The sequence below is a fragment of the Pongo abelii genome, chromosome 4 (assembly GCF_028885655.2).
Source record: "Pongo abelii isolate AG06213 chromosome 4, NHGRI_mPonAbe1-v2.0_pri, whole genome shotgun sequence".
In the NCBI taxonomy this organism is placed as follows: domain Eukaryota; kingdom Metazoa; phylum Chordata; class Mammalia; order Primates; family Hominidae; genus Pongo; species Pongo abelii.
Window position 1 is genome coordinate 145,623,256 of NC_071989.2, and position 27,886 is coordinate 145,651,141.

General features: G+C 41.3%; 1 protein-coding gene across 1 annotated transcript in view; it reads right to left on the bottom strand.

The window, feature by feature from the left end:
* The window catches only part of SPOCK1 (SPARC (osteonectin), cwcv and kazal like domains proteoglycan 1), a 535,952-nt gene that overhangs the window by 272,808 nt on the left and 235,258 nt on the right, over positions 1 to 27,886 (bottom strand). The window contains exon 3 of the mRNA XM_024247208.3: positions 24,480 to 24,525. Within this exon, the coding sequence (XP_024102976.1) occupies positions 24,480 to 24,525 (46 nt within the window). The remainder of the gene's footprint in view (positions 1 to 24,479; positions 24,526 to 27,886) is intronic.

Genomic DNA, 27,886 nt, shown 5'->3' on the forward strand with positions numbered 1-27,886 from the left:
ATGCAGCCATAAAAAATGATGAGTTCATGTCCTTTGTAGGAACATGGATGAAAGTGGAAATTATCATTCTCAGTAAACTATCGCAAGGACGAAAAACCAAACACCGCATGTTCTCACTCATAGATGGGAATTGAACAATGACAACACATGAACACAAGAAGGGGAACATCACACTCTGAGGACTGTTGTGGGGTGGGGGGAGGTGGGAGGGATAGCATTAGGAGATATACCTAATGCTAAATGACGAGTTAATGGGTGCAGCACACCAGCATGGCACATGTATACATATGTAACTAACCTGCACATTGTGCACATGTACCCTAAAACTTAAAGTATAATAATAATTAAAAAAAAAAGAAAAGTTGACTTTTCCTTTAAACAGATGTCAAAGATCATGATGAGATCTGGAGCCCAAAACCTTAGTGTCACCATGTATTAATTCTCTACAAACTGTTTTGAAGATGAAACACAATCTATTTTCTCAGCAAACAGAAAACAACAGACAAATGGAAGTGTTAGAGCAGGCAGGAAGGAGTCAATTTTCCCACCAGCAATGCTATTCTTTGTGGACATTCATGGCTCAAGCAAATAATTTGCTTGAGAGTTAATATAAGAAAAACATTAATTATCAAAAATGCACATTTCCTTTGATGCAGTGGTTTCACTTCTAGGAACTTATCTCACAGAATTATTTATAGATGCATGATAGATTTAATTGCAGCATATTGAATGAACTATGTTTGATAATAACCAAAAACTAGAAATAAATCCAACAATGGAATCATGGTTAAATAAATAACAGTATTTCAGAAGTACACCACACAGAATAACTATGCTATAAAAATTATGTATCAATAGACAAATTTTTATGGAGCACTAAGATGTATTACATGAAAAAGCAAGTATGCAGTTAAAAATGAATATGCATACATACATACTGGTATATTTACATAGCCAACTTCTAGAAGGATGCAAAAAGGCTATTAAGAATAGTTATCTATGGGAAGAATTATTAGAGATAAAAAGCAACAGGAGAAAGAGTTTTACTCTGCCTTTTATCTACTTTTGAAGTATTTGAATTTTTTATGCTGTGTGCATGTTTATTTTACTTAAAAAAACTTTACAATTCCAAGCTGTCAGTTCAAAAGCCAAAATGCCTTCCCAAATTATAAGTAACACTGAGCTAAAAAGAAACACGTCCAGAGGAAATTACAATTAGACATTCCTTGAAAAATTTGACAATCTTCACAATAAAGGCAAGTACAAAAAAAAAAGTACAGTTTTTTTTTTTTAAGAAATAAACAGTTGACAATCAGCTACTCTCCTTATTATGTGCGGCATAGTATAGCAGAGATTAAAACCTGGTTGAGAAGACACACTTGGATTGGAAACTTGATTCCAGGTGACTGTAAATCAGGGGTCAATAATCTATGGCCCACAGCCAAATCTGGCCCGCCACCTGTTTTATATAACCCATGAGTTAAGAGTTATTTTTACATTTTAAAGTAGGTGAAAAACTTAAAACAATATTTCATAACACATGAAAATTTTATGAAATTCAAATTTCAGTTTCCACACATAAATTTTATTAAAATGCAGCCACACCCACTCATTTGCATATTATAATGGCAGCTTCCCTCTACAAGGCCAAATTGAGTTGTTGCGGCACATGTGGACCCCAAAGGCCAAAAATATTTATTATATGACCTTTCAAAAAAATAAATTTGCTGATTCCTGCCCTATAAACTGACTTAATTGAGCCTCCGTTTCCTTACCTGTAAGATAGGTACAATAATAGATAGCCTCAACTCCACAGAGCAGTTATGAAGCTTGAACATAATGATGTATGAAATGCTCAGCACGTACTGGTTTTTTAATATTGCTTCTCACATTTTAACATAGAAACCAGGATTTTTTTAACAGTCAATGGCATGTCTGAGTCCGTTCATAGAAGTGGGGGAAGCCCCACTGCACAGCCTCCCTGAATGCTCCCTCAGCTACATCCTCCCCGCTGCCTGCCAACACGAGCTGCTTGCCCCTATGTGCAGAGCATTGGGAAGCTGAATCTTTCCAAGAGAGCCTCGAGAGGACACACGGAATGGCTTCAGTGTTCAGGAACAGGCTGTATTATGCTACGGAGAAAGGAAGTAAATGAAAGTAGCCTCGAGGGCACATCATAAGAGGGAGTACCAGGGATATTTACCAGTTCATGAAGATCAGAGCAAACAAATGTTCCAAGCTGGATTACTTGGGCTAAAACTGTACAAATCACACTTGCCTGTATTAGCTCACTGATTCTTCCACCAATTCAGCAAGTTAGGTAGCACCACCCCTATTCTACAGACCCAGAGAAGTCTGGGACATACCCTACACATCAGCTGATGGCATGGCAACACCAGAAAGCGGAGTCTCAGCTTCTTTCCATCTTACCAGCATTTTCTTAAACTTGAGCTTGCATCAGAATCAACCAGAGGGCTTGTTTCAACATGGATTGCTGGCCCCCACACCCAAAGTCTCTAATGCGGCAGGGTCTGAGGTGAGGATGGAGAATTTGCATTTCTAACAAGTTCTCAGGTAAAGACCACACAGCTGTCTGAGGGCCACGCACTGAAAACCAATGAATTATATAACTAAGCCACTGAAAACGTAAAGTCCTTACCCCTCCTCATCTTTCACACCTCCTATTCCTCAAAGTGAATCCCAACCAACCTCACCCACACAATAAACTATTTTCTTGTTTGTTTGCGTGTTTGTTTTCAGGAAAACAATCACATTAGTCTTCCCATTGTTGTCTTGATGGGACTCACTGCAAGACTAGGAGCCAGGAGACTGCAGACTAGTCCTGATAGGCCAGTAACTAGCTGGGGAGTTTTTGGCCAGTGACTTCTCTCCAGCCTTGGTTCCCCCTCTGTGAAGTGAGAAAGCCAAATCAGATTATTTCCAAGAGCTTCTCTATAGAACACAAGGCTGATGCTCCGATTCAACAGAGCAGCCTCCCTGCCTGAGTGGTCACTTTCAACCCATGAAACTCATAGACAGGTTCCCCTCAGTAATGAATGAACTAAAGAAAACTACTGGGTGAGACCTGTTTATGTAGGCACCAGCAAAATGGTGCCGCAGATGGGCTTTTAGATGCCTGCATGAAAGAGCTCACAGTAAAATGTTTAGATAGACAGCATAAAAAATTATGAAGCAAAAAGTAAATTCCTCATACCCCTCTCAGCCCATTCCTCAGAGATAATACATTACGATTTGGTACTGATTCAGGTATTTTATACGCAAATACAAGCATTTGTCAGATACATACATACATAAACACTCTGGCATAATTAGGATCATATTCGACATATTATTTGCTTTTTTATTTTTCTTCAAGATGGAGTCTTGCTCTGTTGCCCAGGCTGGAGTACAGTGGTGCAATCTCGGCTCACTGCAACCTCCACCTCCCAGGTTCAAGCAATTCTCCTGCCTCAGCTTCCTGAGTAGCTGGGATTACAGGCACCTGCCACCACGCCCAACTAATTTTTGTATTTTTAATAGAGATGGAGTTTTACCATGTTGTCCAGGCTGGTCTCAAACTCCTGACCTCAGGTGATCCACCTGCCTCGGCCTCCCAAAGTGCTGGGATTACAAGCGTGAGCCACTGTGCCCAGCTTAATTCACTTTCTTAATTAGAATTCTCCCATCTTCCCCCATGCTATCTGGAAATTTATACCAGCAGGATAATTTTCCATTTGGTACATTTGAAGAATCAAACTCATGGAGGAAAGCATGGTTCTAAGAAACATGGTACACATATAGAGCAATACAGAGCAAAGGAGAAAAATGTGGATGACAGTCATGATCATACAGCAGCCACTGAGAATACTGTATGCAAAAGTTCCTACAGCACGAGTTACTTAATGTCAGGCATTATCTTTCCTGACTGACCCCTGCCCTGTCATACTTCAGCCTGAACATCCCTGCAGACAGAAACAGTTCTTCCCCTTTCTCTTCCAGGGCAGGCCAGCTCATTGTTGACCAGATATAAACACTAGGCACATAGTTTCCAAACACATAATAATGTGCCTTTATCTGAGAGTGGTAGGGCCTTTTCTTTGGTGTCTGAGATAGCATGATGTTCTAAAAATATAAGAAGTTGTTACTTGATACACTAACAAAACTACAATTAATCTGGCATGCATTTCAATTCTTAAACAACATGAGCTAAGTCAGAAGACAGGAATCCCTAAGAGCATGCCCTTTGGGGCTGTGGCATGGATTTGTGGATACAGCTCCACACTTTGAAGCTGGACAACAGCACACTGGTAGGGACACGCATAGGGACTTGTAGGGATCTAACCTAACCCTCCAGATCCTCAGTGGTTACTCTGTAAAGACAATGACTTCCTATGCCATTCTTTATTCACCTGCTAGTTGCCTCCCCAAGCACCTGAATGTCAGGCAAAAGCACTTCCTTTTCTAGAGGACAAAAATCCCTCTACATGAGCCTCACATTGAGAAGTCACACTGCATTTGGAAACGTATGCCTGCGTCTACAGCTCTGGATAGACAAAACAGGGCACCAACATCATTTATTCCCCTGCTTTTCTTACCAAAGACAATAGAATCCACTCAGAGCAATAGGTTAGTTCTAAATTCATGAAACTGAAGCTCTACAATGAGTGGGTAGGTTGCTTTTCTTTACTAGGAACATCCAGTACTTCTGCCATTTTTCTTTCTTACTCCCTTGTATTTGCAATGAATGAGGCTTTGATTGTAAAAGATTGACCTAATTTACTTATTAGATATTCTTGCAAAGCTGCATAGACATAACTTTGGTAAACTGAATCTACCTCAGACATACTAATTAGGCAGGCTGTTTGAGGAAATTCTATGAGGAGTCATTGTATAAAATAAATTATCACCCCTCAACAGTCCTGCCTTATCACAGAACTGCCTAAACTCAAGATCAGAAACAATCTCAATAGTATCTCTGTCCTCGTCCAATGTTCAATTCCCCCTACATCAAACCAGCCATGTGGCTGTCTACTCTTACATGTACACATCCCAGGAACGGTGGCTCAGTCTCCCCCATGGCAGCCTACCCCATCCTTACACAGCTTGGGATATGAAAATGCCATACTTGGATTGAGCCAAAAGTCATCCCTTTGCAACACCCACCCTCTAATTCTAGAGCTACCCTTTGGAACCAAATAGAATCCTCAACTCCCTTTGAGCAACCTACAAATATCCAGGTATGGCTATTATGTCCAAAGGAGTTCAAATGTCCACACACTGCACTAGCTTATGTTGAGGCTGCCCCCAGTTCTAGGTGTCCCACCATGCTACCCCTGCTTTTAAAACTATTCATAAAGCACTCAAAACCATTTCTGGGTGAAGGAATCTGTGCCTTGCTATGAGAACAGAATGATGAATACTCACTCTTAATCTGACAGTATAATTTTATCATTACAAACTGGGAATTTCTCCTCCTGCCTAATCACTGATAGAACGAACAACTCAGGATCGACCTCGCTAAAAGCAAAAATCATAATTATTAGCAGATGCCTGCCAACATTTACATGGCTTATATCCAAAAATTATATTTTTCCCAAGGGTATATTTTTCTCCTACAAATAATTTTATCTTAGCAGGGTCACCGCAAAGAGATGTGGCTTAAAATTAGGCATTCTGTGGATTTCTATTGGTATTTTTTATGGCTGTTTCGTAATACCTGCTTGAAAACATTACAAAATGAAACTCCTGCATGTACGCACTGTGGTAATGTGCCCAAATTCTTCCACCATGAGAAACTCTTTCCACTGTCAAAAAAAAATTTGTAAACTCCACCTCCCCTTGACCTCTCCAAAGATAGCTATCATTCTAATCGTTCTGTTAGTTGCTGAGAATTTTATAATGACAAGATCTAATATGGATTTGCTGATGTCTTAAAATAAGATGTGGATTTTATTGAGCACATCAGCATCCACACACGTTTGAGAAACATATGTAAATATGCATGTATGTGTGCAAGGAAAGCATTTCCCACCCACGTAAAGCCCATACTACACTGTGAAGCTCCACAAAAAACTGCCCTTGGCTCTGGTGGCCTATAGGGAAGAATGCTGACATTCTTAATCCATCATTTGCCTATGGGGTCGAACTAATCTACAGTGTTAGCATGGAGGAAGGTAACTATGCAGTCAGGCATCAAAGCTCTAGTTTGGATTCTGAATGTCTAACCAACAAGACTGGCTCTGCCTGCCACTTGGCTGAAGAGAGAAGAACCATATGCTTCCATTAATTGGCAGCACAGATCATCTGAACTCCTTGTTCCTGCCAGGAAAAGCCCAGAACTCTCTGTTCCCAATGCTAATCAGTTAACAGCAACAAAACAATCAGAGTATTCCCTGATGGAGATGCAGGCCAACCATTCTTCCTGATATTGTCAATTTCGTCCATGTATCAAGCCAGGCCTTTAGAAGACAGTGCACTCTGAATTATTGAGTTGACTTATAGAACTGTACTTTGGCACTAAGCATCATTGTATAATGAAAGATCTTGGATGAAGTAATCATAAAAGCTTACTAGGGTATTCACTGCCAGATACTGGCGGGAACACTGGCCACCCTGATAAACCCCCTTCTGAGAACCCACAGGAGGAAAGCATCTCTGGTCTCACTACTATGAATACCTGTATTTCTCCTGAACACCTGCCTTGTTTACACATCATGGGAACATAGTGCTCTGTGTGTCCTTCTCTACTTTGTTAGGAAGCTCTGAGCCCAGTTACAGAAGTATACAGAAACTTACTGGGCATGTGATGGAGTAACAGCATACATAGCATGGCTTTGCTATGCCTTTAATTTACTTATACTCAAATGTTTTTTCTTATACTCAAATGTTTTCATCTATTCGTGTTATCACTTGACACTTATATATGCCTATAAGTTGTTTTCTGGTGAATGAGGCAAAGACAAAAACAAAAAAAGACATATCGGGTTATCATGTATTTTGTTACAGATCCAAGGACCACAGAGTGATAGTTCAAGTAAGTTCCTGCAGGGAAAGTGAGCATTCATGGACGTGAAGTGAAGGCAGGAGGAGAACTCAAGTGCATTGATCACCATATATTGAAGTTAGGAAGGGAAAGGGGGAGCTAGAGTGGAGTTCAGGGCAAGGGCCTGAGAGTGGCACAACCCCGGGCAAATTTAGGACCTGAATGTCACAGTGGCTCCAGTGGGCTCGGAGGATCATTTTTCACCTAATTAGGGATTGTCTTGCCTTGGCAATGACTGCAACTGACATTTTCCACCTTCTCTAGCCCTTTCTACCATGAATTTTGGAGGCAAAGAAGAAGACGAGTAGTGCAGGGCCATCTACTGTACACAGCATCCATCCTCTGCTAAGCAGTTCCTCCTGGCCAGGCTGCCAGTGCCCATGGAATTACCCACACCCTCCTGGCAGCAAGGAAACTCAGCACCTCACACCATCACTGTTGAGATCACATGGGTTCCACTTTTGTTCTTTGGGAATTGGCATATGTTTCTAAATCATGGTGGCACCATATTCTGTATGGATTTTTGAGTATGAGACTTGTGCATGTGTGCATGTATGAGGGCATGGGCTGTGTTTCCCTCTTTTAAAGGATAAACCACTCCATCTCCAGGTGATGGAGGCCACATAGAAATAGCAATTCAGGCTCTTATGCTTATTACAAGTGGCTTTAGGCCTTGTACTGGTCCGTTGTGTGCTGCTATAATAGAGTATCATAGACTGGGTAATTTATAACAAACAGAAATTTATTTGGCTTATGGTTCTGGAGTCTGAGAAGTCCAAGATCAAGGGACTGCATCTGGTGAGGGCCTTCTTGTTGTCTCAGTACATGGGGGCAGGCATCACATGGTGACAGAGGGCAAGAGGTCAGACTCGCAGCCTCAAGTCCTTTTACAATAGATAGGCATGGCTCCATTCGTGAGGGTGAAGCCCTCATGACCTAAACAGCTCCCCTACGCCCCACCTCTCAACACTATTGCATTGGGGATTATGTTTCCAACACATGCTTGTGGGGGGAACACATTCAAACCACTGCTGGCCTCCTGTGGTCTCTGAGCACAGTCCCAACAAAGACAACTTCTGCTCAGGCAGTCTGTCCCCAACTGTGCGAGGCACTGCCTCCACCCCAAGGGCTACGCAGCTGCACCAAGTCAGAGGGACCCCAAGGACACATCAACCTCCAGTGCACGCGTGCCACAAGCTAAAGACAAGAAGAGAAGCTACAAACAGCCCAAAGGCACATTTACCCTCTTGCTGTATTTTTTTAATAATTGATTTTCCAGCACTGAAGAATTAAGTTTCACACACAAAAACAAATGTTCATTTCCAGCTGCTTTTGAGCAATCCGTAGTCCTTACAATGCTGACCCAAGCCCTCATAACCATCGTCAGCTAGAGTTGGGTCAGGGCTGCTCTCTGCCGGTGGCATGGGTGTCAGTTTGTCCCAGTCCCACCACTCCCAGTGTTACTGCATCACGCCCATCTTGCTATCTACAATCCTGCTCTGGGTGTTTCAAGGTGCCCAGCAGAATGAGACTTGAGAGACAAAGGGAAAAAGTGAAACAGCCTACTAAAGTAATGATTGACATTTCCTTCATATCTCTTAACAAAAGTATTTTTAAAAGAAGCATCCTATCTGCACTGAACTGAATGTTTGTGTCCCCCCAAAATTTAAGTGTTGAAATCCTTTCTCCAATGTGGTGGCATTAGAGGTAGGGCCTTTGGGTGGTGATTAGGTCATGAGGGTGAATCCTCTTGGATGTGATTAGTGCCATTATCAAAGGAACCCCAGAGAGTTCTCAAGTTCTCTTTCCCCCAACATGAGGACACAAGAAGATGTCCATCCACAGCCTGGAAGAGGGCCCTCACCAGCACCCAGCTATGCTGGCACCTCATCTCCAACTTCTGGCCTCCAGAACTGTAAGAAATAAATTTCTACTGTTTGTAGGCCACCCGGTCTATGGTGTTAGAACAGAAGCCGCAAAGGACTAAAGCATGATCAGATTTCACCTCTGCAGCACTGAGCGATCAGCTGTCAGAAAACATTTCTCCCCACCAGATGCTCCCCTTCCTCTCTACCTCCAAACACCTGCCCATCTTCAGAAAGGCCCCCAGGTCACCTCTTCTAGGATCCTTTTCCTGACCTTCAACCAGGAAGGGCTAATCCCTGGCCTGAGCCCCAACTCTGCCAGCTTCTGTCAGGGCACCTCAAACACATCCTTTGAGTGATTTTATTTTGTGTGTGTCTCTTGGCTCTGTAGACCACAAGCCCCCTGAGGAGAGCACTGTCACACTCCCCTCCACAGTCCTCACCAAGTCTGTGAGTTCTTCATTCAATGATTAACTGATCAATGAGCTCACACTCTGGTGGAATAGGCAGAGACACCTAAAACCACTAAGATCCTTCCCAATATGAAACACCAGAAGAAGACAGCAGTACTCTATCTCCTGCCAAAGCTTTCTTGCCTTTCTCACGTGCATTCTGAGATTGAATCAGGAGTTTTATCCCTCATGCCACATGTGTAATAGATGTCATAATTTCTATGTTACAGATAAGAAAACTGAGGCACCCACTTAGGTATACACAGCTATTAGAGGGAAGAGCTAGAAAATGAACCCATTCTCTAAGAGTGCAAATCCCCAGGGCCTTTCCACTATACCACATTGCCTTTCATCAGGCATGGTTTCTGAGGCAGAATGAACATTTAATAGGTTTCCAGCAGTTAATTGCTACACAGTACAATTGAGGAGCTTAACAAAACAAAACCCCCATCTCAGGCCTGAAAGTTGTAGAGGATGCAGGTGACGCCTGCAGGTTTTTCTCCAAGCAGCCATTTCCTGATTGGGAAAATGCAATAATCCATTCTACCTTCTCAAATGAGAAAAATTTAAGAGCATTACTGATTGATTTTAAAATTCAGCTGACATTTTTTTCCCTATTGAGAATTTTCCCAAACCAAGGCTGGTTCATTAAGACTCAACAAGTACAATATAATTAATTCAGGGACTGTTGTTCTAGCAGGTGGATTAACAGGAAGGTTTTTTTTCCCCCTTTTATACAACTAACACCACATTTTATGAGTTTGGGGAAAGGTAATAAACATGTCTTTAAAATGGATTCATTCGTGCTGAAAGAACCTCTTAAACACAGTATTAGAAAGCTGCAGTGCCCCATAATTGCAGGGAGAATTTTACCACCCTTCATCATTCACTACGATTCCCTCCAAAGGGTGGAGCACAACCCAGAATGGCTTTTGCTCCTTGGTTCTAGGGGCACAGAGTCCTGAGAGCTCTTTGTGAAGTCAGGGTGAAGCCAGAACACAAACTCATAGCCGATCCCAGCACTCAGTGAGGAAAAGGAACCTACATAGTTCCTGGCAGAACTGACTGAGCAGGAAGAAACGCTCTTTGTAGAGAACATACCACATACCCACTCCTTGGCCCTTTGCAAACATGCCCTCTCCACAAATGGCCTACAAGACAGCTGTGATTAGACCCATTCTACAGATAAGAAAACAAAGGCTTATAAATCATTCTACTATAAAGACACATGCACACATATGTTTACTGCGACACCGTTCACAATAGCAAAGACGTGGAACCAACCCAAATGCTCATTAATGATAGACTGGATAAAGAAAATGTGGCGCTGGGAGGAGCCAAGATGGCCGAATAGGAACAGCTCCGGTCTACAGCTCCCAGCGCGAGCCACGCAGAAGACGGGTGATTTCTGCATTTCCATCTGAGGTACCGTGTTCATCTCACTAGGGAGTGCCAGACAGTGGGCGCAGGTCAGTGGGTGAGTGCACCGTGCGCCAGCCGAAGCAGGGGCAAGGCATTGCCTCACTCGGGAAGCGCAAGGGGTCAGGGAGTTCCCCTTCCAGGGGTGACACATGGCACCTGGAAAATCGGGCCACTCCCACCCGAATACTGTGCTTTTCCGACAGGCTTAGGAAACGGTGCCCCAGGAGAGTATAGCCCGCACCTGGCTCAGAGGGTCCTACGCCCACGGAGTCTCGCTGATTGCTAGCACAGCAGTCTGAGATCAAACAGCAAGTCGGCAGCGAGGCTGGGGGAGGGGCGCCCGCCATTGCCCAGGCTCACTTAGGTAAACAAAGCAGCCTGGAAGCTTGAACTGCCTGGAGCCCACCACAGCTCAAGGAGGCCTGCCTGCCTCTGTAGGCTCCACCTCTGGGGGCAGGGCACAGACAAACAAAAAGACAGCAGTAACCTCTGCAGACTTAAATGTCCCTGTCTGACAGCTTTGAGGAGAGCAGTGGTTCTCCCAGCACGCAGCTGGAGATCTGAGAACGGGCTGACTGTCTCCTCAAGTGGGTCCCTCACCCCTGACCCCCGAGCAGCCTAACTGGGAGGCACCCCCCAGCAGGGGCAGACTGACACCTCACATGGCCGGCCAGGTACTCCAACAGACCTGCAGCTGAGGGTCCTGTCTGTTAGAAGGAAAACTAACAGAAAGGACATCCACACCAAAAACCCATCTGTACGTCACCATCATCAAAGACCAAAAGTAGATAAAACCACAAAGATGGGGAAAAAACAGAGCAGAAAAACTGGAAACTCTAAAAAGCAGAGTACCTCTCCTCCTCCAAAGGAACGCAGTTCCTCACCAGCAACGGAACAAAGCTGGACGGAGAATGACTTTGACGAGCTGAGAGAAGAAGGCTTCAGACGATCAAATTACTCCGAGCTACGGGAGGATATTCAAACCAAAGGCAAAGAAGTTGAAAACTTTGAAAAAAATTTAGAAGAATGTATAACTAGAATAACCAATACAGAGAAGTGCTTAAAGGAGCTGATGGAGCTGAAAACCAAGGCTCGAGAACTACGTGAAGAATGCAGAAGCCTCAGGAGCCGATGCGATCAAATGGAAGAAAGGGTATCAGCCCTGGAAGATGAAATGAATGAAATGAAGTGAGAAGGGAAGTTTAGAGAAAAAAGAATAAAAAGAAATGAGCAAAGCCTCCAAGAAATGTGGGACTATGTGAAAAGACCAAATCTACGTCTGATTGGTGTACCTGAAAGTGATGGGGAGAATGGAAACAAGTTGGAAAACACTCTGCAGGATATTATCCAGGAGAACTTCCCCAATCTAGCAAGGCAGGCCAACATTCAGATTCAGGAAATACAGAGAACGCCACAAAGATACTCCTCGAGAAGAGCAACTCCAAGACACATAATTGTCAGATTCACCAAAGTTGAAATGAAGGAAAAAATGTTAAGGGCAGCCAGAGAGAAAGGACGGGTTACCATCAAAGGGAAGCCCATCAGACTAACAGCGGATCTCTCGGCAGAAACCCTACAAGCCAGAAGAGAGTGGGGGCCAATATTCAACATTCTTAAAGAAAAGAATTTTCAACCCAGAATTTCATATCCTGCCAAACTAAGCTTCATAAGTGAAGGAGAAATAAAATACTTTACAGACAAGCAAATGCTGAGAGATTTTGTCACCACCAGGCCTGCCCTAAAAGAGCTCTTGAAGGAAGCGCTAAACATGGAAAGGCACAACCGGTACCAGCCACTGCAAAATCATACCAAAATGTAAAGACCATTGAGACTAGGAAGAGACTGCATCAACTAACGAGCAAAATATCCAGCTAACATCATAATGACAGGATCAAATTCACACATAACAATATTAACTTTAAGTGTAAATGGACTAAATGCTCCAATTAAAAGACACAGACTGGCAAATTGGATAAAGACTCAAGACCCATCAGTGTGCTGTATTCAGGAAACCCATCTCACATGCAGAGACACACATAGGCTCAAAATAAAAGGATGGAGGAAGATCTACCAAGCAAATGGAAAACAAAAAAAGGCAGGGGTTGCAATCCTAGTCTCTGATAAAACAGACTTTAAACCAACAAAGATCAAAAGAGACAAAGAAGGCCATTACATAATGGTAAAGGGATTAATTCAACAAGAAGAGCTAACTATCCTAAATATATATGCACCCAATACAGGAGCACCCAGATTCATAAAGCAAGTCCTGAGTGACCTACAAAGAGACTTAGACTCCCACACATTAATAATGGGAGACTTTAACACCCCACTGTCAACATTAGACAGATCAACGAGACAGAAAGTCAACAAGGATACCCAGGAATTGAACTCAGCTCTGCACCAAGCGGACCTAATAGACATCTACAGAACTCTCCACCCCAAATCAACAGAATATACATTTTTTTCAGCACCACACCACACCTATTCCAAAATTGACCATATCCTTGGAAGTAAAGCTCTCCTCAATAAATGTAAAAGAACAGAAATTGTAACAAACTGTCTCTCAGATCACAGTGCAATCAAGCTAGAACTCAGGATTAAGAATCTCACTCAAAACCGCTCAACTACGTGGAAACTGAACAACCTGCTCCTGAATGACTACTGGGTACATAACAAAATGAAGGCAGAAATAAAGATGTTCTTTGAAACCAACGAGAGCCAAGACACAACATACCAGAATCTCTGGAATGCATTCAAAGCAGTGTGTAGAGGGAAATTTATAGCACTAAATGCCCACAAGAGAAAGCAGGAAAGATCCAAAATTGACACCCTAACATCACAATTAAAAGAACTAGAAAAGCAAGAGCAAACACATTCAAAAGCTAGCAGAAGGCAAGAAATAACTAAAATCAGAGCAGAACTGAAGGAAATAGAGACACAAAAAACCCTTCAAAAAATCAATGAATCCAGGAGCTGGTTTTTTGAAAGGATCAACAAAATTGATAGACCGCTAGCAAGATTAATAAAGAAAAAAAGAGAGAAGAATCAAATAGATGCAATAAAAAATGGTAAAGGGGATATCACCACCGATCCCACAGAAATACAAACTACCATCAGAGAATATTACAAACACCTCTATGCAAATAAACTAGAAAATCTAGAAGAAATGGATAAATTCCTCAACACATACACCCTCCCAAGACTAAACCAAGAAGAAGTTGAATCTCTGAATAGACCAATAACAGGAGCTGAAATTGTGGCAATAATCAATAGCTTACCAACCAAAAAAAGTCCAGGACCAGATGGGTTCACAGCCGAATTCTACCAGAGGTACAAGGAGGAGCCAGTACCATTCCTTCTGAAACTATTCCAATCAATAGAAAAAGAGGGAATCCTCCCTAACTCATTTGATGAGGCCAGCATCATCCTGATACCAAAGCCTGGCAGAGACACAACAAAAAAAGAGAATTTTAGACCAATATCCTTGATGAACATTGATGCAAAAATCCTCAATAAAATACTGGCAAACAGAATCCAGCAGCACATCAAAAAGCTTATCCACCATGATCAAGTGGGCTTCATCCCTGGGATGCAAGGCTGGTTCAATATACGCAAATCAATAAATGTAATCCAGCATATAAACAGAACCAAAGACAAAAACCACATGATTATCTCAATAGATGCAGAAAAGGCCTTTGACAAAATTCAACAATGCTTCATGCTAAAAACGCTCAATAAATTAGGAATTGATGGGACGTATCTCAAAATAATAAGAGCTATTTATGACAAACCCACAGCCAATATCATACTGAATGGGCAAAAACTGGAAGCATTCCCTTTGAAAACTGGCACAAGACAGGGATGCCCTCTCTCGCCACTTCTATTCAACATAGTGTTGGAAGTTCTGGCCAGGGCAATTAGGCAGAAGAAGGAAATCAAGGGTATTCAATTAGGAAAAGAGGAAGTCAAATTGTCCCTGTTTGCAGATGACATGATAGTATATCTAGAAAACCCCATTGTCTCAGCCCAAAATCTCCTTAAGGTGATAAGCAACTTCAGCAAAGTCTCAGGATACAAAATCAATGTGCAAAAATCACAAGCATTCTTATACATCAATAACAGACAAACAGAGAGCCAAATCATGAGTGAACTCCCATTCACAATTGCTACAAAGAGAATAAAATACCTAGGAATCCAACTTACAAGGGATGTGAAAGACCTCTTCAAGGAGAACTACAAACCACTGCTCAATGAAATAATAGAGGATACAAACAAATGGAAGAACATTCCATGCTCATGGGTAGGAAGAATCAATATCATGAAAATGGCCATCCTTCCCAAGGTAATTTACAGATTCAATGCCATCCCCATCAAGCTACCAATGACTTTCTTCACAGAATTGGAAAAAACTACTTTAAAGTTCATATGGAACCAAAAAAGAGCCCACATCGCCAAGTCAATCCTAAGCCAAAAGAACAAAGCTGGAGGCATCACGCTACCTGACTTCAAACTATACTACAAGGCTACAGTAACCAAAACAGCATGGTACTGGTACCAAAACAGAGATATAGATCAATGGAACAGAACAGAGCCGCCAAAAATAATGCCACATATCTACAACCATCTGATCTTTGACAAACCTGAGAAAAACAAGAAATGGGGAAAGGATTCCCTATTTAATAAATGGTGCTGGGAAAACTGGCTAGCCATATGTAGAAAGCTGAAACTGGATCCCTTCCTTACACCTTATACAAAAATCAATTCAAGATGGATTAAAGACTTAAATGTTAGACCTAAAACCATAAAAACCCTAGAAGAAAACCTAGGCAATACCATTCAGGACATAGGCATGGGCAAGGACTTCATGTCTAAAACACCAAAAGCAATGGCAACAAAAGCCAAAATTGACAAATGGGATCTAATTAAACTAAAGAGCTTCTGCACAGCAAAGGAAACTACCATCAGAGTGAACAGGCAACCTACAAAATGGGAGAAAATTTTCGCAACCTACTCATCTGACAAAGGGCTAATATCCAGAATCTACAATGAACTCCAACAAATTTACAAGAAAAAAACAAACAACCCCATCAAAAAGTGGGCGAAGGACATGAACAGACACTTCTCAAAAGAAGACATTTATGCAGCCAAAAAACACATGAAAAAATGCTCACCATCACTGGCCATCAGAGAAATGCAAATCAAAACCACAATGAGATACCATCTCACACCAGTTAGAATGGCAATCATTAAAAAGTCAGGAAACAACAGGTGCTGGAGAGGATGTGGAGAAATAGGAACACTTTTACACTGTTGGTGGGACTGTAAACTAGTTCAACCCTTGTGGAAGTCAGTGTGGCGATTCCTCAGGGATCTAGAACTAGAAATTCCATTTGACCCAGCCATCCCATTACTGGGTATATACCCAAAGGACTATAAATCATGCTGCTATAAAGACACATGCACACGTATGTTTATTGCCGCATTATTCACAATAGCAAAGACTTGGAACCAACCCAAATGTCCAACAATGATAGACTGGATTAAGAAAATGTGGCACATATACACCATGGAATACTATGCAGCCATAAAAAATGATGAGTTCATGTCCTTTGTAGGGACATGGATGAAATTGGAAATCATCATTCTCAGTAAACTATCGCAAGAACAAAAAACCAAACACCGCATATTCTCACTCATAGGTGGGAATTGAACAATGAGAACACATGGACACAGGAAGGGGAACATCACACTTCGGGGACTGTTGTGGGTTGGGGGGAGGGGGGAGGGATAGCATTGGGAGATATACCTAATGCTAGATGACAAGTTGGTGGGTGCAGCGCACCAGCATGGCACATGTCTACATATGTAACTTACCTGCACATTGGACACATGTACCATAAAACCTAAAGTATAATAATAATAATAATAATAATAATAAAAGAAAAAAAAAAAGAAAATGTGGCACATATACACCATGGAATACTATACAGCCATAAAAAAGGATGAGTTCATGTCCTTTGCAGGGACATGGATGAAGCTGGAAACCATCATTCTCAGCAAACTAACACAAGAACAGAAAACCAAACACTGCATGTTCTCACTCATAAGTGGGAGTTGAACAATGAGAACATATGAACACAGGGAAGGGAGCATCACATACTGGGGCCTGTTGGGGGATGGGGAACTAGGGGAGGGGTAGCATTAGGAGAAATACCTAATGTAGATGATGGGTTGATGGTTGCAGCAAACCATCATGGCACATGTATACCCATGTAACAAACCTGCACATTCTGCACATGTACCCCAGAACTTAAAGTATAATAATAATAAAAAAAACACTGAAAACAGATGAAAAGTAAAGGCACATTAAAGTAAAAAAAAAAAAAAAAAAGAAAACAAAGCCTAGATAAGTCAAATGATTCAAATGTATACAATGAGCTTATGGGAGAGGCAAGATTTGATTTGAGCGCTTTCAACTCTTGCTCTTTCCTCCACAACTCACAGTGTCCCATAGGATTCTGTAAGAAAAGACTTCTTTGGCCTTTTTTGCTTTTTATTCTGAGCCCTCTCCACCCCTGATGGTTAAAAGGCCCATTTAATTCCATTGGTTTTATTTCAGTTACAGTATATTCATAACTCATTAGCTAAACTGTAACCTTTGAAATAAGAGCATCATGCTTCAAATTTTTCATTTTTCCTTTATGAGAAAACATATATGGAAAACTATTCTGCCTGAACTTAACTACCATAGCTCCCAAGGACTTCAGCAACTATCTCATCCACCCTCTTTATTTCAGAGATGGGTGAACTAAAGTCCAGAAAGGACATGTGATTTGCCCAAAGTTGCACATTTTAACAGTGGCAGAGCCATGTCCCACCTCAGCCCTCCTCCTGGCATCCCACACTCTTCAGGCCAAGCATTTTACATTTAAAAATACTAAGAAAAAGCAGCCCCAACAGCAAAACAGATGGAGTCAAGAGAAACATCCATCAGTGGGGGAATAATTGAATTAATTGTGATATATTAATACAATAGAATAGCACAATATACAAGAATTCATTAGATCTACAACTACCAAAAAAGGTACCTCAAAAGCAATGTTAAGTGGAATAAACAGATTAGAGAGGGAAACATTAATTTCTATTGCAAAACATATAATGTAACATTGCCTGTATACATATACATGACATAAAAACATAAGGACATGAACAGAAAAGCAAATCAATGATATGGTCACCTTTAGAAAAAAGAAAATGGGAAAGAAGAAGGGGCACCCATGAGATTCAAATTTTGTAGCTGATATTTTATTCTCTAAAATAAGCAAACAGACAAAGGCAGACAAAGACAAAAGAGAAAATATTCAATTTGATCAAACATCGAGGCAGAGAGACTGAGTTAAAATAGGAGCACACTAATATTTGAATTAATAGCTTTCTGTTTCTTCCCTGGAGTACTGAATTAGAATGTTTAAAAATCAATACTCCAAAATTTTTTTTAAATAGGACTATCTTATTGTCACAATCAAGAAACAGAAGAAAAGATGGCAGTGGGAACAGGCTAATTAGGCTGGAGCCGATTGTGCGTGTCTGGGGCAGAGAGTAGGTTAATGTGAATAAGACGAGTAGTTGCTGTCGGGGAAAGCGTATTCCTAATTATGTGCAAAAGGCAAAGGTGAGAGGGAGAAACCAACCAGACCAAACATGAGCGAGCCAGGAGAAAAGTATTAAGATGCTTCCCACAAACGAGGCCAGCTGCCTCTGAAAATCCACAGCTCCAGGGATCAGATAAGGTGAAAAAATTCTTTAAAAAACTGAAAAACTTTCAAGGCCCTATAAATGCTAATCAGAGCTTCTTTTGGGGTGAGGCTAAACTCCACATTAAGAAGAAAGCTATGGGGAGTTAAGATTTCTATTAAGCCTATTATGTAAATTTTCAGATTAATCTAGAGAAGGAAAACTCCCCTTCTATAGAAGATTTTTAGAAATAAGCAATCTTGACTCCCCAGGCACCCTTTAAGACCTTGGCAAAACACAAATGCTGTGATAATCCATTGGGCTGCGGTTCCAGAAACACAGCTGGAACACGAGAAGAACTCCTTCCTTTTGAGTTTTAGAATTTTTGCCTCAAAATAGCTCAGGGCTTTGGTCAGGATTTGAGTTTGTCAGGATCTTGGTATAATAGACTGGAAGTCAAAGGGTGAGGTCTTTCTTTTCTCCTATTCACGAGAACAGCATGAGTGAAAGGGGCCCCTGACTCTGTGAGTTTTATTTTTATCTGGAGATCAATTTCTACAAGTTCACATGCTGCTTTGAAGATCACCAGCAACATCTGAGGTTTATCTACAGCCAGTCTGCTCTGGAAGAATGATTAGTATTCACTCCAGAATAAAAAGCATCATCTTTAAAACCAATGTCTATACACTTTATCTGAAATGTTCATTGATTCCACTTTAAAGGAACCCACTTGTCTCAGGAAAGTCCCATGCTAAATCTCTCCAGCCATTAGTCCTACAGTGGCTTGTCTCCTCAAGTGGAACTTCATAGCCAAATAAATTGGGGGGGAGGGTTCTTTCCTGAGTGCACCCTGTGGCTCCAGCAGAGAACCTGTTAGTGTTCCATCACTTTGAGACATCTTCACGTAATCAGAATTTTTTTCTAAAATAGTATGGTGGTTATATACATAAATTACCTTCCAAACCTTCCAGTGCACAAAAAATCCTTTTGTTCAGCAAAATTACTAAAAATAAGTTTCCATTTTCTTCTTCTAAAAGAACTAGTCAGGCAGCTTTGAAAGACCTTCTTAGAATTCACTTTGCTGTATGTTCACCCCCTATTCAATGAATCCCCAAAGCATTACCTTTATTTTATTTTTACAACAGCTTTGTGGTTCAATAAATTCTATCTTTCATTCCCCTCCAGACCCTCATCAAGCCATCTCACTTAAAGGCAAAAGAGACAATCTTTGTGACAACACCTTTATTATTTGCATTGAAGGTAACTGTTACCAGCAAGTGTTGGTTGTACAGCATCAGGGAGCCTGGTCCACACACCAAAGGCACAGACTGCATAAGGCCAAGGCATAGCAAAAAACATCACCTCAACTAAAACTGACCTGTCACCTGTATAAACACTTGACATATTAAGGATTTCCCTGTTACCCAGACCAACTCTCCTCACTTCCCTACCCCCAATAGGACCTTGGATGGATGTCTCTGAGGACTGATAACCGGGAGTGTCCCCCAAGAGCGGTCTTCCTTAGTGTTGTCCCTATTATCCAGTTCAGTGCATTTAAACATCAGGCATTTGGTAACCGCTTAAGGAATGAAGGAAGGAATGAACACATTAAGAGCCTGAACTTCTTCAGCTCCAATAATGGGGATCTGGAGTATACCAGTACGATGACCCACCACTAGTTAAGACAAGCCAGTGTCAGTTTAGCTCCAAGAGCTTCAGAGCATCACAACTTGGAAGGCCACCAGGAAGGAACAAAAGGAGAAGGGAATAAAACCAGAGTGGAATGGGAAGAAAGCCACTAGGAGAGGCTGCTAAATAGGAAGAGAATGAAAACAATCAATGACTTGCTGATCACTTGTCAAGCACTTCCTATATGCCAGGCATATTAACTCACTTCATCTTCTCAGGGCTATTATTGAAAGTACTTATCATTATTGCCATTTCCAGATAGGAAGATTTAGAATCAGAGAAATTAAGCTACTTGCCCAGGATCACACAGCTAGTAACTGACAGAGTCAAATTCTAAACTTGGAGAATCTGACTCCAAACCCTAAGACCCCAGACTGCACTTACCAAAGTGTATCATGCCAAATACATTACCTCCTCTGAGTATCTGATAGGTGTGTAGTGGAAAAAAATTGAAAATATGGTCACAGGCAAATTTGGAAAATGATAGGTTAAATGGGCTTCTTTACGGAAAGACACCTCAGAGTTTTTAAGTTGATAATGAGCATGTGAATCTCCAAGAGATGAGGGTACATGTGTGTCCCTTATTTGACCATCAATGGTTTTCTCGGGGAAGCATCTTGCTGACCCAGATTCCCACTGAGAAGTACTAACCTCATATGCGCTCCTGAGTTTGTCAGGGGCCAGTTAAGGGAAGGTGCTGGCAGGGCAAAGTGGCAGAGGCAACCAAAAGCTCTGGAATCACCCCAGAGCTCTGCAGCCTCAGCCAGCCCTCTGAAGGTCCATCCAGGGGTCTTCATTTCTCCTGACTATGCAAGATAAGAAAGCCATTTGCATTGGCCCATGGCTCTCTCAAACTGTGCAGCCTGTCCAACTCTGTCTGCATGGTGTCTTTCTTTATGGACTTCACAAGGGAAATTTCTCACCTGAGTTAATCATTGCCTTCAATTCTGAACTCCTGTCTGTCCTTTCTGTGAGGAGATTTGGCATTAAATCATTACAAGACAAAAGGATATACTACTTATGCCACTTTACCCTAATCTCAGGAAGAATTCTTAGAAAAGTCTGAAGTTGATGGCCATTATACTCCACTGACAGAAACATTGAAGATTCACTTAAAGATAACAAGTTAAAGACATTCTGAGTCTCATCATTGGAGAGCACCAGGTGAGATAGTTTTCTTCTAACTGCCTTAGAGTCAATTATGTGATGATAGCACTCGCTCCATGAAGCCCTGTTGTTCAAAGTTCAGTAAATATCTTTAAGCAGAGACAGCAATTACAGCTAAGTAACTATTTCTTGAATACTTTGAGTCTTCTAACTATTCACCACACCAACACGACAATCAGAAGCTGCATGGGCATTTCAGAGGTCAAGCTGGAGAGCTGAATTGATAAGTCTGACCACTGGTGACAGCCAGAGTCCAGGGCTCCAAGGCAATTAACGATGCCATGAAGAAGTTACCCAAGAGTCCTAGAGGAGTGACATCATTTAGCAAGTATGTTTTTGGGTTCCTAATTATAGCTGTTGAGTCACCAAACCAAATTCTCTAAAATACTGCCCTCATTGTGTCACTCGCCTGCTCAAAGACTTTCTATGGCACCCCACTGCCAAGAAAACAAGGTTCAAATTTGGCAGATTGGTATGGAATGTCCCCTCAACCCATTTCAAATCCACCTTTCTGACTACACTATTACCAGAATTCTCTATGCTGGGCCTTCCTTCTCCTCGTCTCCCTCTACATTCCAAGCCTACTCCACACCCACCTCCATCATGAAGCCCCTTCCATCCCCATCCTAAACCATATTTGTCATCTGAAACTCTGAAGACACTCTTCAACAAGTTCTATTTCTACAAACTAAAACTTTCCCCCAACCACAAACCCATTTTAATTATGTTTGATTCTTTTTTCAGCTCAGAAGAGGAAATGACTCCTCTCTTTGGCTGTCATCTTCCACTGGAGTTCAGTAATTCTCCTATTTTCTGGAAGATGAAATGCTCTACATCTTCCATGCCTGTGGTTTATATTTCACCAAGTGGTGTCAGCGCTGATAGAGTAACCTCTCATTTTTATTGAGCCGCACACAATGTAATTGATGACATCTGCTGGGGCTGATATTTTAAGTGAAGGCTATTCTCAGCTCTGCCTGTGCTCCTCATGGTTCTGTATATAAATAGCCAATGGCAGCTACCCCTGAGGTACAAAGTGGGGATACTCAGCTAAGGTCCTTAATTATATCCCATAAAGTCATAAGGTTTTCTGGGAGGGTTAATCTGAGCAGACCCAGTTTTCAAGCCTGCAGAGCTAGAAAAAGAGAACAGGATGGGGCTCTGCTGGATATAGCTGCCATCAATCCTAGGAGAGAAAAATCCTTGTTTGAACTGTTTACCTACTCAGGTTTAAAGACGGTGATTTTGTGGTTCTCAAAATTTCTGTGTTAACTCCCAAACCAAGGGAAGCTATCATTTATATCCCGAGTGGCAAATGACACCTACCTTGATGTATTCTTTCTCCAATGTGCATTAGTAAAAGTAAAAATGTCTTCCCTCGGGAGAGTGTATTCATTTGCAAGCTTTGGCAAAGAGTAATTTTGACAGTTATTTAGGCAACATTTGATCCTTATAGCACAAGAACCTATTTCTAGTTCTTAGCTAAAAAGAATCAGTTCACAGCGACTGTCAGCTGAGTTACCTTTGCAGGCAAAAGCCTGGTAGGGTTGTTTGCAGAAGGGCTTGTTTATCAGGCACAGACAGGGAATTTGTTGCTCTTTAACTACCAGTATTCTTCATAAAGTTTTATCCTATTAAAAAGTTTTAAACTTTTTGATCACTTTTAATAAAACATTTCTAAACTAAATTACAAATGCCTTTGTATGCTTTTGAGTGAATCATTGTGATGATTCAGTCATTGTTAGGATTGTAAAGGAACAATTCCGTTACCACTCTAAGGCTGCTAAGACGTGTATAGTCCAGATAGAGCCTCCAAAGGAATGTTTTGCTGGACACCTTGCCCTTTACACAAACATACACAGTTCTCCATCTGTAGATTCACATGCTTCCCTGAACACACCTGCATCACAGCCATTAACAGATCCCACCACAATTGTTGACTGATTCATTTCCCTACTCCCCACTCTGAGCTCCTGTAGGGTAGGCACCACAGCATTTTTGCTCTATCCCCAGTACCTGGCTTGGTGCTTGTGCATACAGTGAAAGCTCAATAAATGTTTGAGAATGCTAGCGTGCATGAATGAAAAAAATGTTACACTACTTCAAAGCATATGATAAATGTATATATGGAAATTTTAATACTATTTTTGCTTATGAGAAAACCAGAGTCCAGAGGTAGTGACCCATTAAACTGACAAAGCAGACGGCAGAAAGAAGCACCTTCCTCCATGACACATGTCAATGCCTCCCTCAATTTCTTCGTATCAAGTTGGCCATCATGATCACATCGAATACTCACATTACAGAACTGAAGCTGATTCTCAGAAGCATGAACGCTTTGAGATGTAGTAGGTAATACCGTTTCATTGTGTTTTGGCATTAATTGCATACGAACACATGAAGTGCAATCTACCATCATTTTCAACAGCACCACACATGGAACAACGGGGGAAGGGATGTGATTCGTGGCAGGTCCTCATTGTGTGTTAAATAACTCACAGGAGGACACTGTTAGTGATTTACAACAGCTATCATGAGAGACTGGTTTGATGCTTGCTGGGGGAATGGGGGTGGAGAAAGCCTTCTGTGGGCCATGCTTAAACCCTAGTAGTCACCAAGCTAACTCTGAAACAGGCTTCTATTTAGAAACCATGATGAAGTTATTTAACAAATAAAATCGCAGTACCCTTGAAAGTCTCCCAGGATTAACCTTTTTCTAGAAAGAAAGTTTCATTTTTATGGCTCATGTGAATTAGGGAAGCATCTCCAGGCATAGTCTGTTCCATGAATGAAAGCGCTGCATTCAGCCCCACAATTCACCATGTTAATTTGATAATCAAATTTCACTTTTTTCAAAACAAAACCAATCAATGATTATATTGGTCAAGTCAATTAAAAGAAATTGTTTAAATCAGCCCTAGATATAACCTCAGACAAATAACCAATTTGATAAAATAATTTCTATCACCCCAGTCAATTCAGTCCCCAAAGTCAATAAAGTAACACCGCTAGCTGGCCCTTGTGGAAACATTAACTCAGCGTGCAAGGAAGGAAAAATGAAACCACATTTACCACAGAGTATACAGCAAGAAATATTGCATCCATTACCTTGGTCAAAGGGCTTGTTGGGATTCCAGTTTCTGAAATAATCATCCTATATAAGGAAAAAATAGAAAACAAAGGTCAGAGTTCAAAAAGCTTCTCACATAACTGCATAAAAACCTGCCTTCCTTTTTACCTCCCAAAACACAAAGGAAAACACTGAAAGCTTAGAAATTTTTCCCAAAACAGGCATTAATGTGTAATAAAAAAATATCAATTTCCTTTTCAAATTCCTGTCTTTCAAACTGTATGTATTAAATACTGGGAAGAGTAAAAACATTTCAGCCCAGTATGGAAACAGCGCTGCTCTTCTTAGTTTGACATATAAACCCAGACACCTTCTAAGTGCAAGGTGTATTTGCTATCAATTATACTGTAGGTGATGCCTTGCTGCTCTCAGTTATGATTAAGCCTCTATGTTTGTAACAGCTGATAATTCAACTGTCAACATTTCTTTACATAGAGACATGCATCTTGTGGTGCACAGTTCCAGTTTTTCAATACTCACAAAACCTAAAAAGAGACAGCCTTCCAAATATTAGAATTAACCAAAGGCGTACATTTAGCTTAATATCATTTGTTCTGGGTATGGAAAGATGAAAAAACAAAGGCTGGCCAATCTGGTCTCTTCATAACCATGTCTTTCTTGCATTTGGGTTGCATCAATTTATGCTCTGAGGATAGGCAATTCATTACTTTAAAATTGCAAGGATCTCAATCACTCAATTCTTCATAGCTATGTTAACTTCTTCCCCACTCCTAATAACCCTTTCCTTCCTAACAGCCACCGTGTACTCCTTTTATTCTCCCCATCAGCACTCTTTGACCCCATTGTTTCCTGGCACACCCACTGTATCAGCAAAACTGAACAGCTTGCAAGTTGAAGAGGTGTCACCCATGCACATTATTCCCATAGCGTCTTTAAGGATTTGTCCCTTTGTAGTTAATATTCAATTGCTTTGCTATATGTGTTTTTGGCAGGCAGTCTGCATGCTGCAGTTTCAGAAAGCTGTCCAAAATGAAGCCTCAATATCTCTTCTGGAAAAGCTAATTTACATCAAAGTGCACAATTAGTTTAAATTATTGTCCATGCTGTGTTCTGATGCAGTTTATCTCTGACACGATCTCCTGTGAATTTTATCAGCCTCAGTGTCATTCAATTACGTAGCTTTATTATATCCTTGTTGAGTTCACCTAAGCCCTTAAATAGATTTTAGGAAACTAGCTTTAGAGTAAACTCAGAACATATTGTTTCTTGGCCAGTGATTCCATCTTCCAAAGCATTAGGAAATAAACAGCTTCCTCTGGATCCAGAGGATTCAGCACTAAATTATTTTTAGTTTCAAAGAATTGCCCACTTTGCTCTGGCTTGCTTTAATTTTATAGAATAACTGGCCTTCTCACCAATCTAGTTAGGGAGTCTTTGAGCTCTTTACCATGAAATACCACTGAGGAAATTTAAAACAATCTCTCTGCAATATCTTTCCCTATTTATAAGTTTAAATACAATCCCAAACTTTTGGAATTGTGCTGTCAGAAACTCGGCAGCCACTGTTAAATGATTTTAAGTTAAAAGTTGGATAGTAGATAGGAAATTTAGCACCCAATTTCTAGGTTTGATGACCAAAGTGTTCTTAGCCTTAGACAACCATGTTACCAATATTTTCTGCTATTCTCAAGGGCAGAAGAGATAACCCAAGATGAACTCATTCTCACCAGTGGAGAAAAAAAGGATCAAACTGTTCATCCTTCCAACTGTGGTTTATCGATGCTCTCTCCACATACAGAGGACGGCATCACGTATAATGGCAATATGGAATCTTGTGAGATATTTTCTACCTGAACATGCTGTTCTAATAGATAAAGCCCTTGGAAGCTCAGGCTGTGTATCCAACAGGGAAGGGCTGGAACCAAAGACAAGTTCCTTTAACTTTAATTTCACAGGTCACATTCTCTTTGATGTCAAAGAAAGGTTTGAGCAAGTCTCAAGAACTGGATATTCCCTAATGATTTCAACATACTTTATAACTTGGATGGAATTTGAAGCATTCTTCTGGACCTTGCCACTTTTTCAGGTTAACTATAATTACCATTTTTACATATTTCTTGGGGAAAAATCACAGTTTTAAGTATAAGGCCTCCAAAAGTAGCTATCTGCATTAGGATATTTAAAACCCATTGCAAATGTGACAATACTGCCTAATTGCTGCCAAAATGTGAAAGTACACCTTGAGTGAAAACTCATTATGCAAAATGAGTCCTTCAAACAACCCCTTGCCCAGCCAGGCCAAGCAGGGAAGAAAAATGATTCTCTGCATCTGATTGCTTTTGCCCTGCCTCAGGAAAGTGGACCGCCAAAGCAAAAACCAATGAGCCAGAGCTGATAAAACCTTGTGTGTCACTGCTTTGGCTGCAGCTGAGAGAGGAAACCTCACATCAGGGGCCAAGATCATGAACACATGTGAAGGACTCTAGGCACCAGAGCCCACTTGGGGGGATGGTCACTGAGCATGGGGGAGGGGTCTCTTAGCAGCTACTGCTGCAGTCTATGTCAGGGAATAAGTGCTGGAGCATACGTGATCACTCCTGCACACTGTCCTAGCTAGGTTCAAGGGCTTCCACACATGGTGAGTACAAGCAGGCTGGGCTGCATCAATTAAGTCACTCTGTGTCTGGGAGAATTCTGGTGAGGCACAGTCCAAACTCAAGTGGAGAAAGCCAAAGATAAAAGACAAAAGAGAAAAGAATGGCTCCTCTAGAGCTTCATCTCCTGAAAACTTGTTTATCCCTGAGACCCACTTAACAATTGGGGTGCTCAAAGGACATAAGGATAGCTGTCAGTGGTCCTGAACCAATACCCTACCAATACCAAGGCTGGGCATTTCACCAGGGCCTAAGACTCAGGTGGCAGAGCCAGGCTTTTAAAAAAAAAATCTTATTTTCTCTCTAAATAAAAACATATTGTATCTATTTTACATTGTCCTGAAATGATCAGACCCCATGACTTGCTATGCTGTCAATAATTCTATCACTTCTACCCTGGGAAGTAGTATGTCTGCCCCAGCACGACCCCAGAGCTGTGTGGGCCCCACACTTAAGCCCTGAAGCTGACAAAGTGCAGGACATTAACAGCCCTTGCCTCTGACCTTCTCTCTGGCCCAATAAAGTTATGGCTTGTTAAAATTCAAACTGTGGTGAAAGACATATTGGATAGATCAAACTTGTCAGGCAAGGCCTATCGATCTAAGTTAGCCTCTTGAGTGGCAATTTTATCATCTAATGATAAAGCTTTTTTAAAGACTTGCAAGGAGCCCAGCAACAGTTAATTTTTAAGACATAAACCCAAATATCTAAATAAAGTCATTTATTAAGTTCAATAGCTATCATTAATGCATTCCACAGGTTGAGGAATG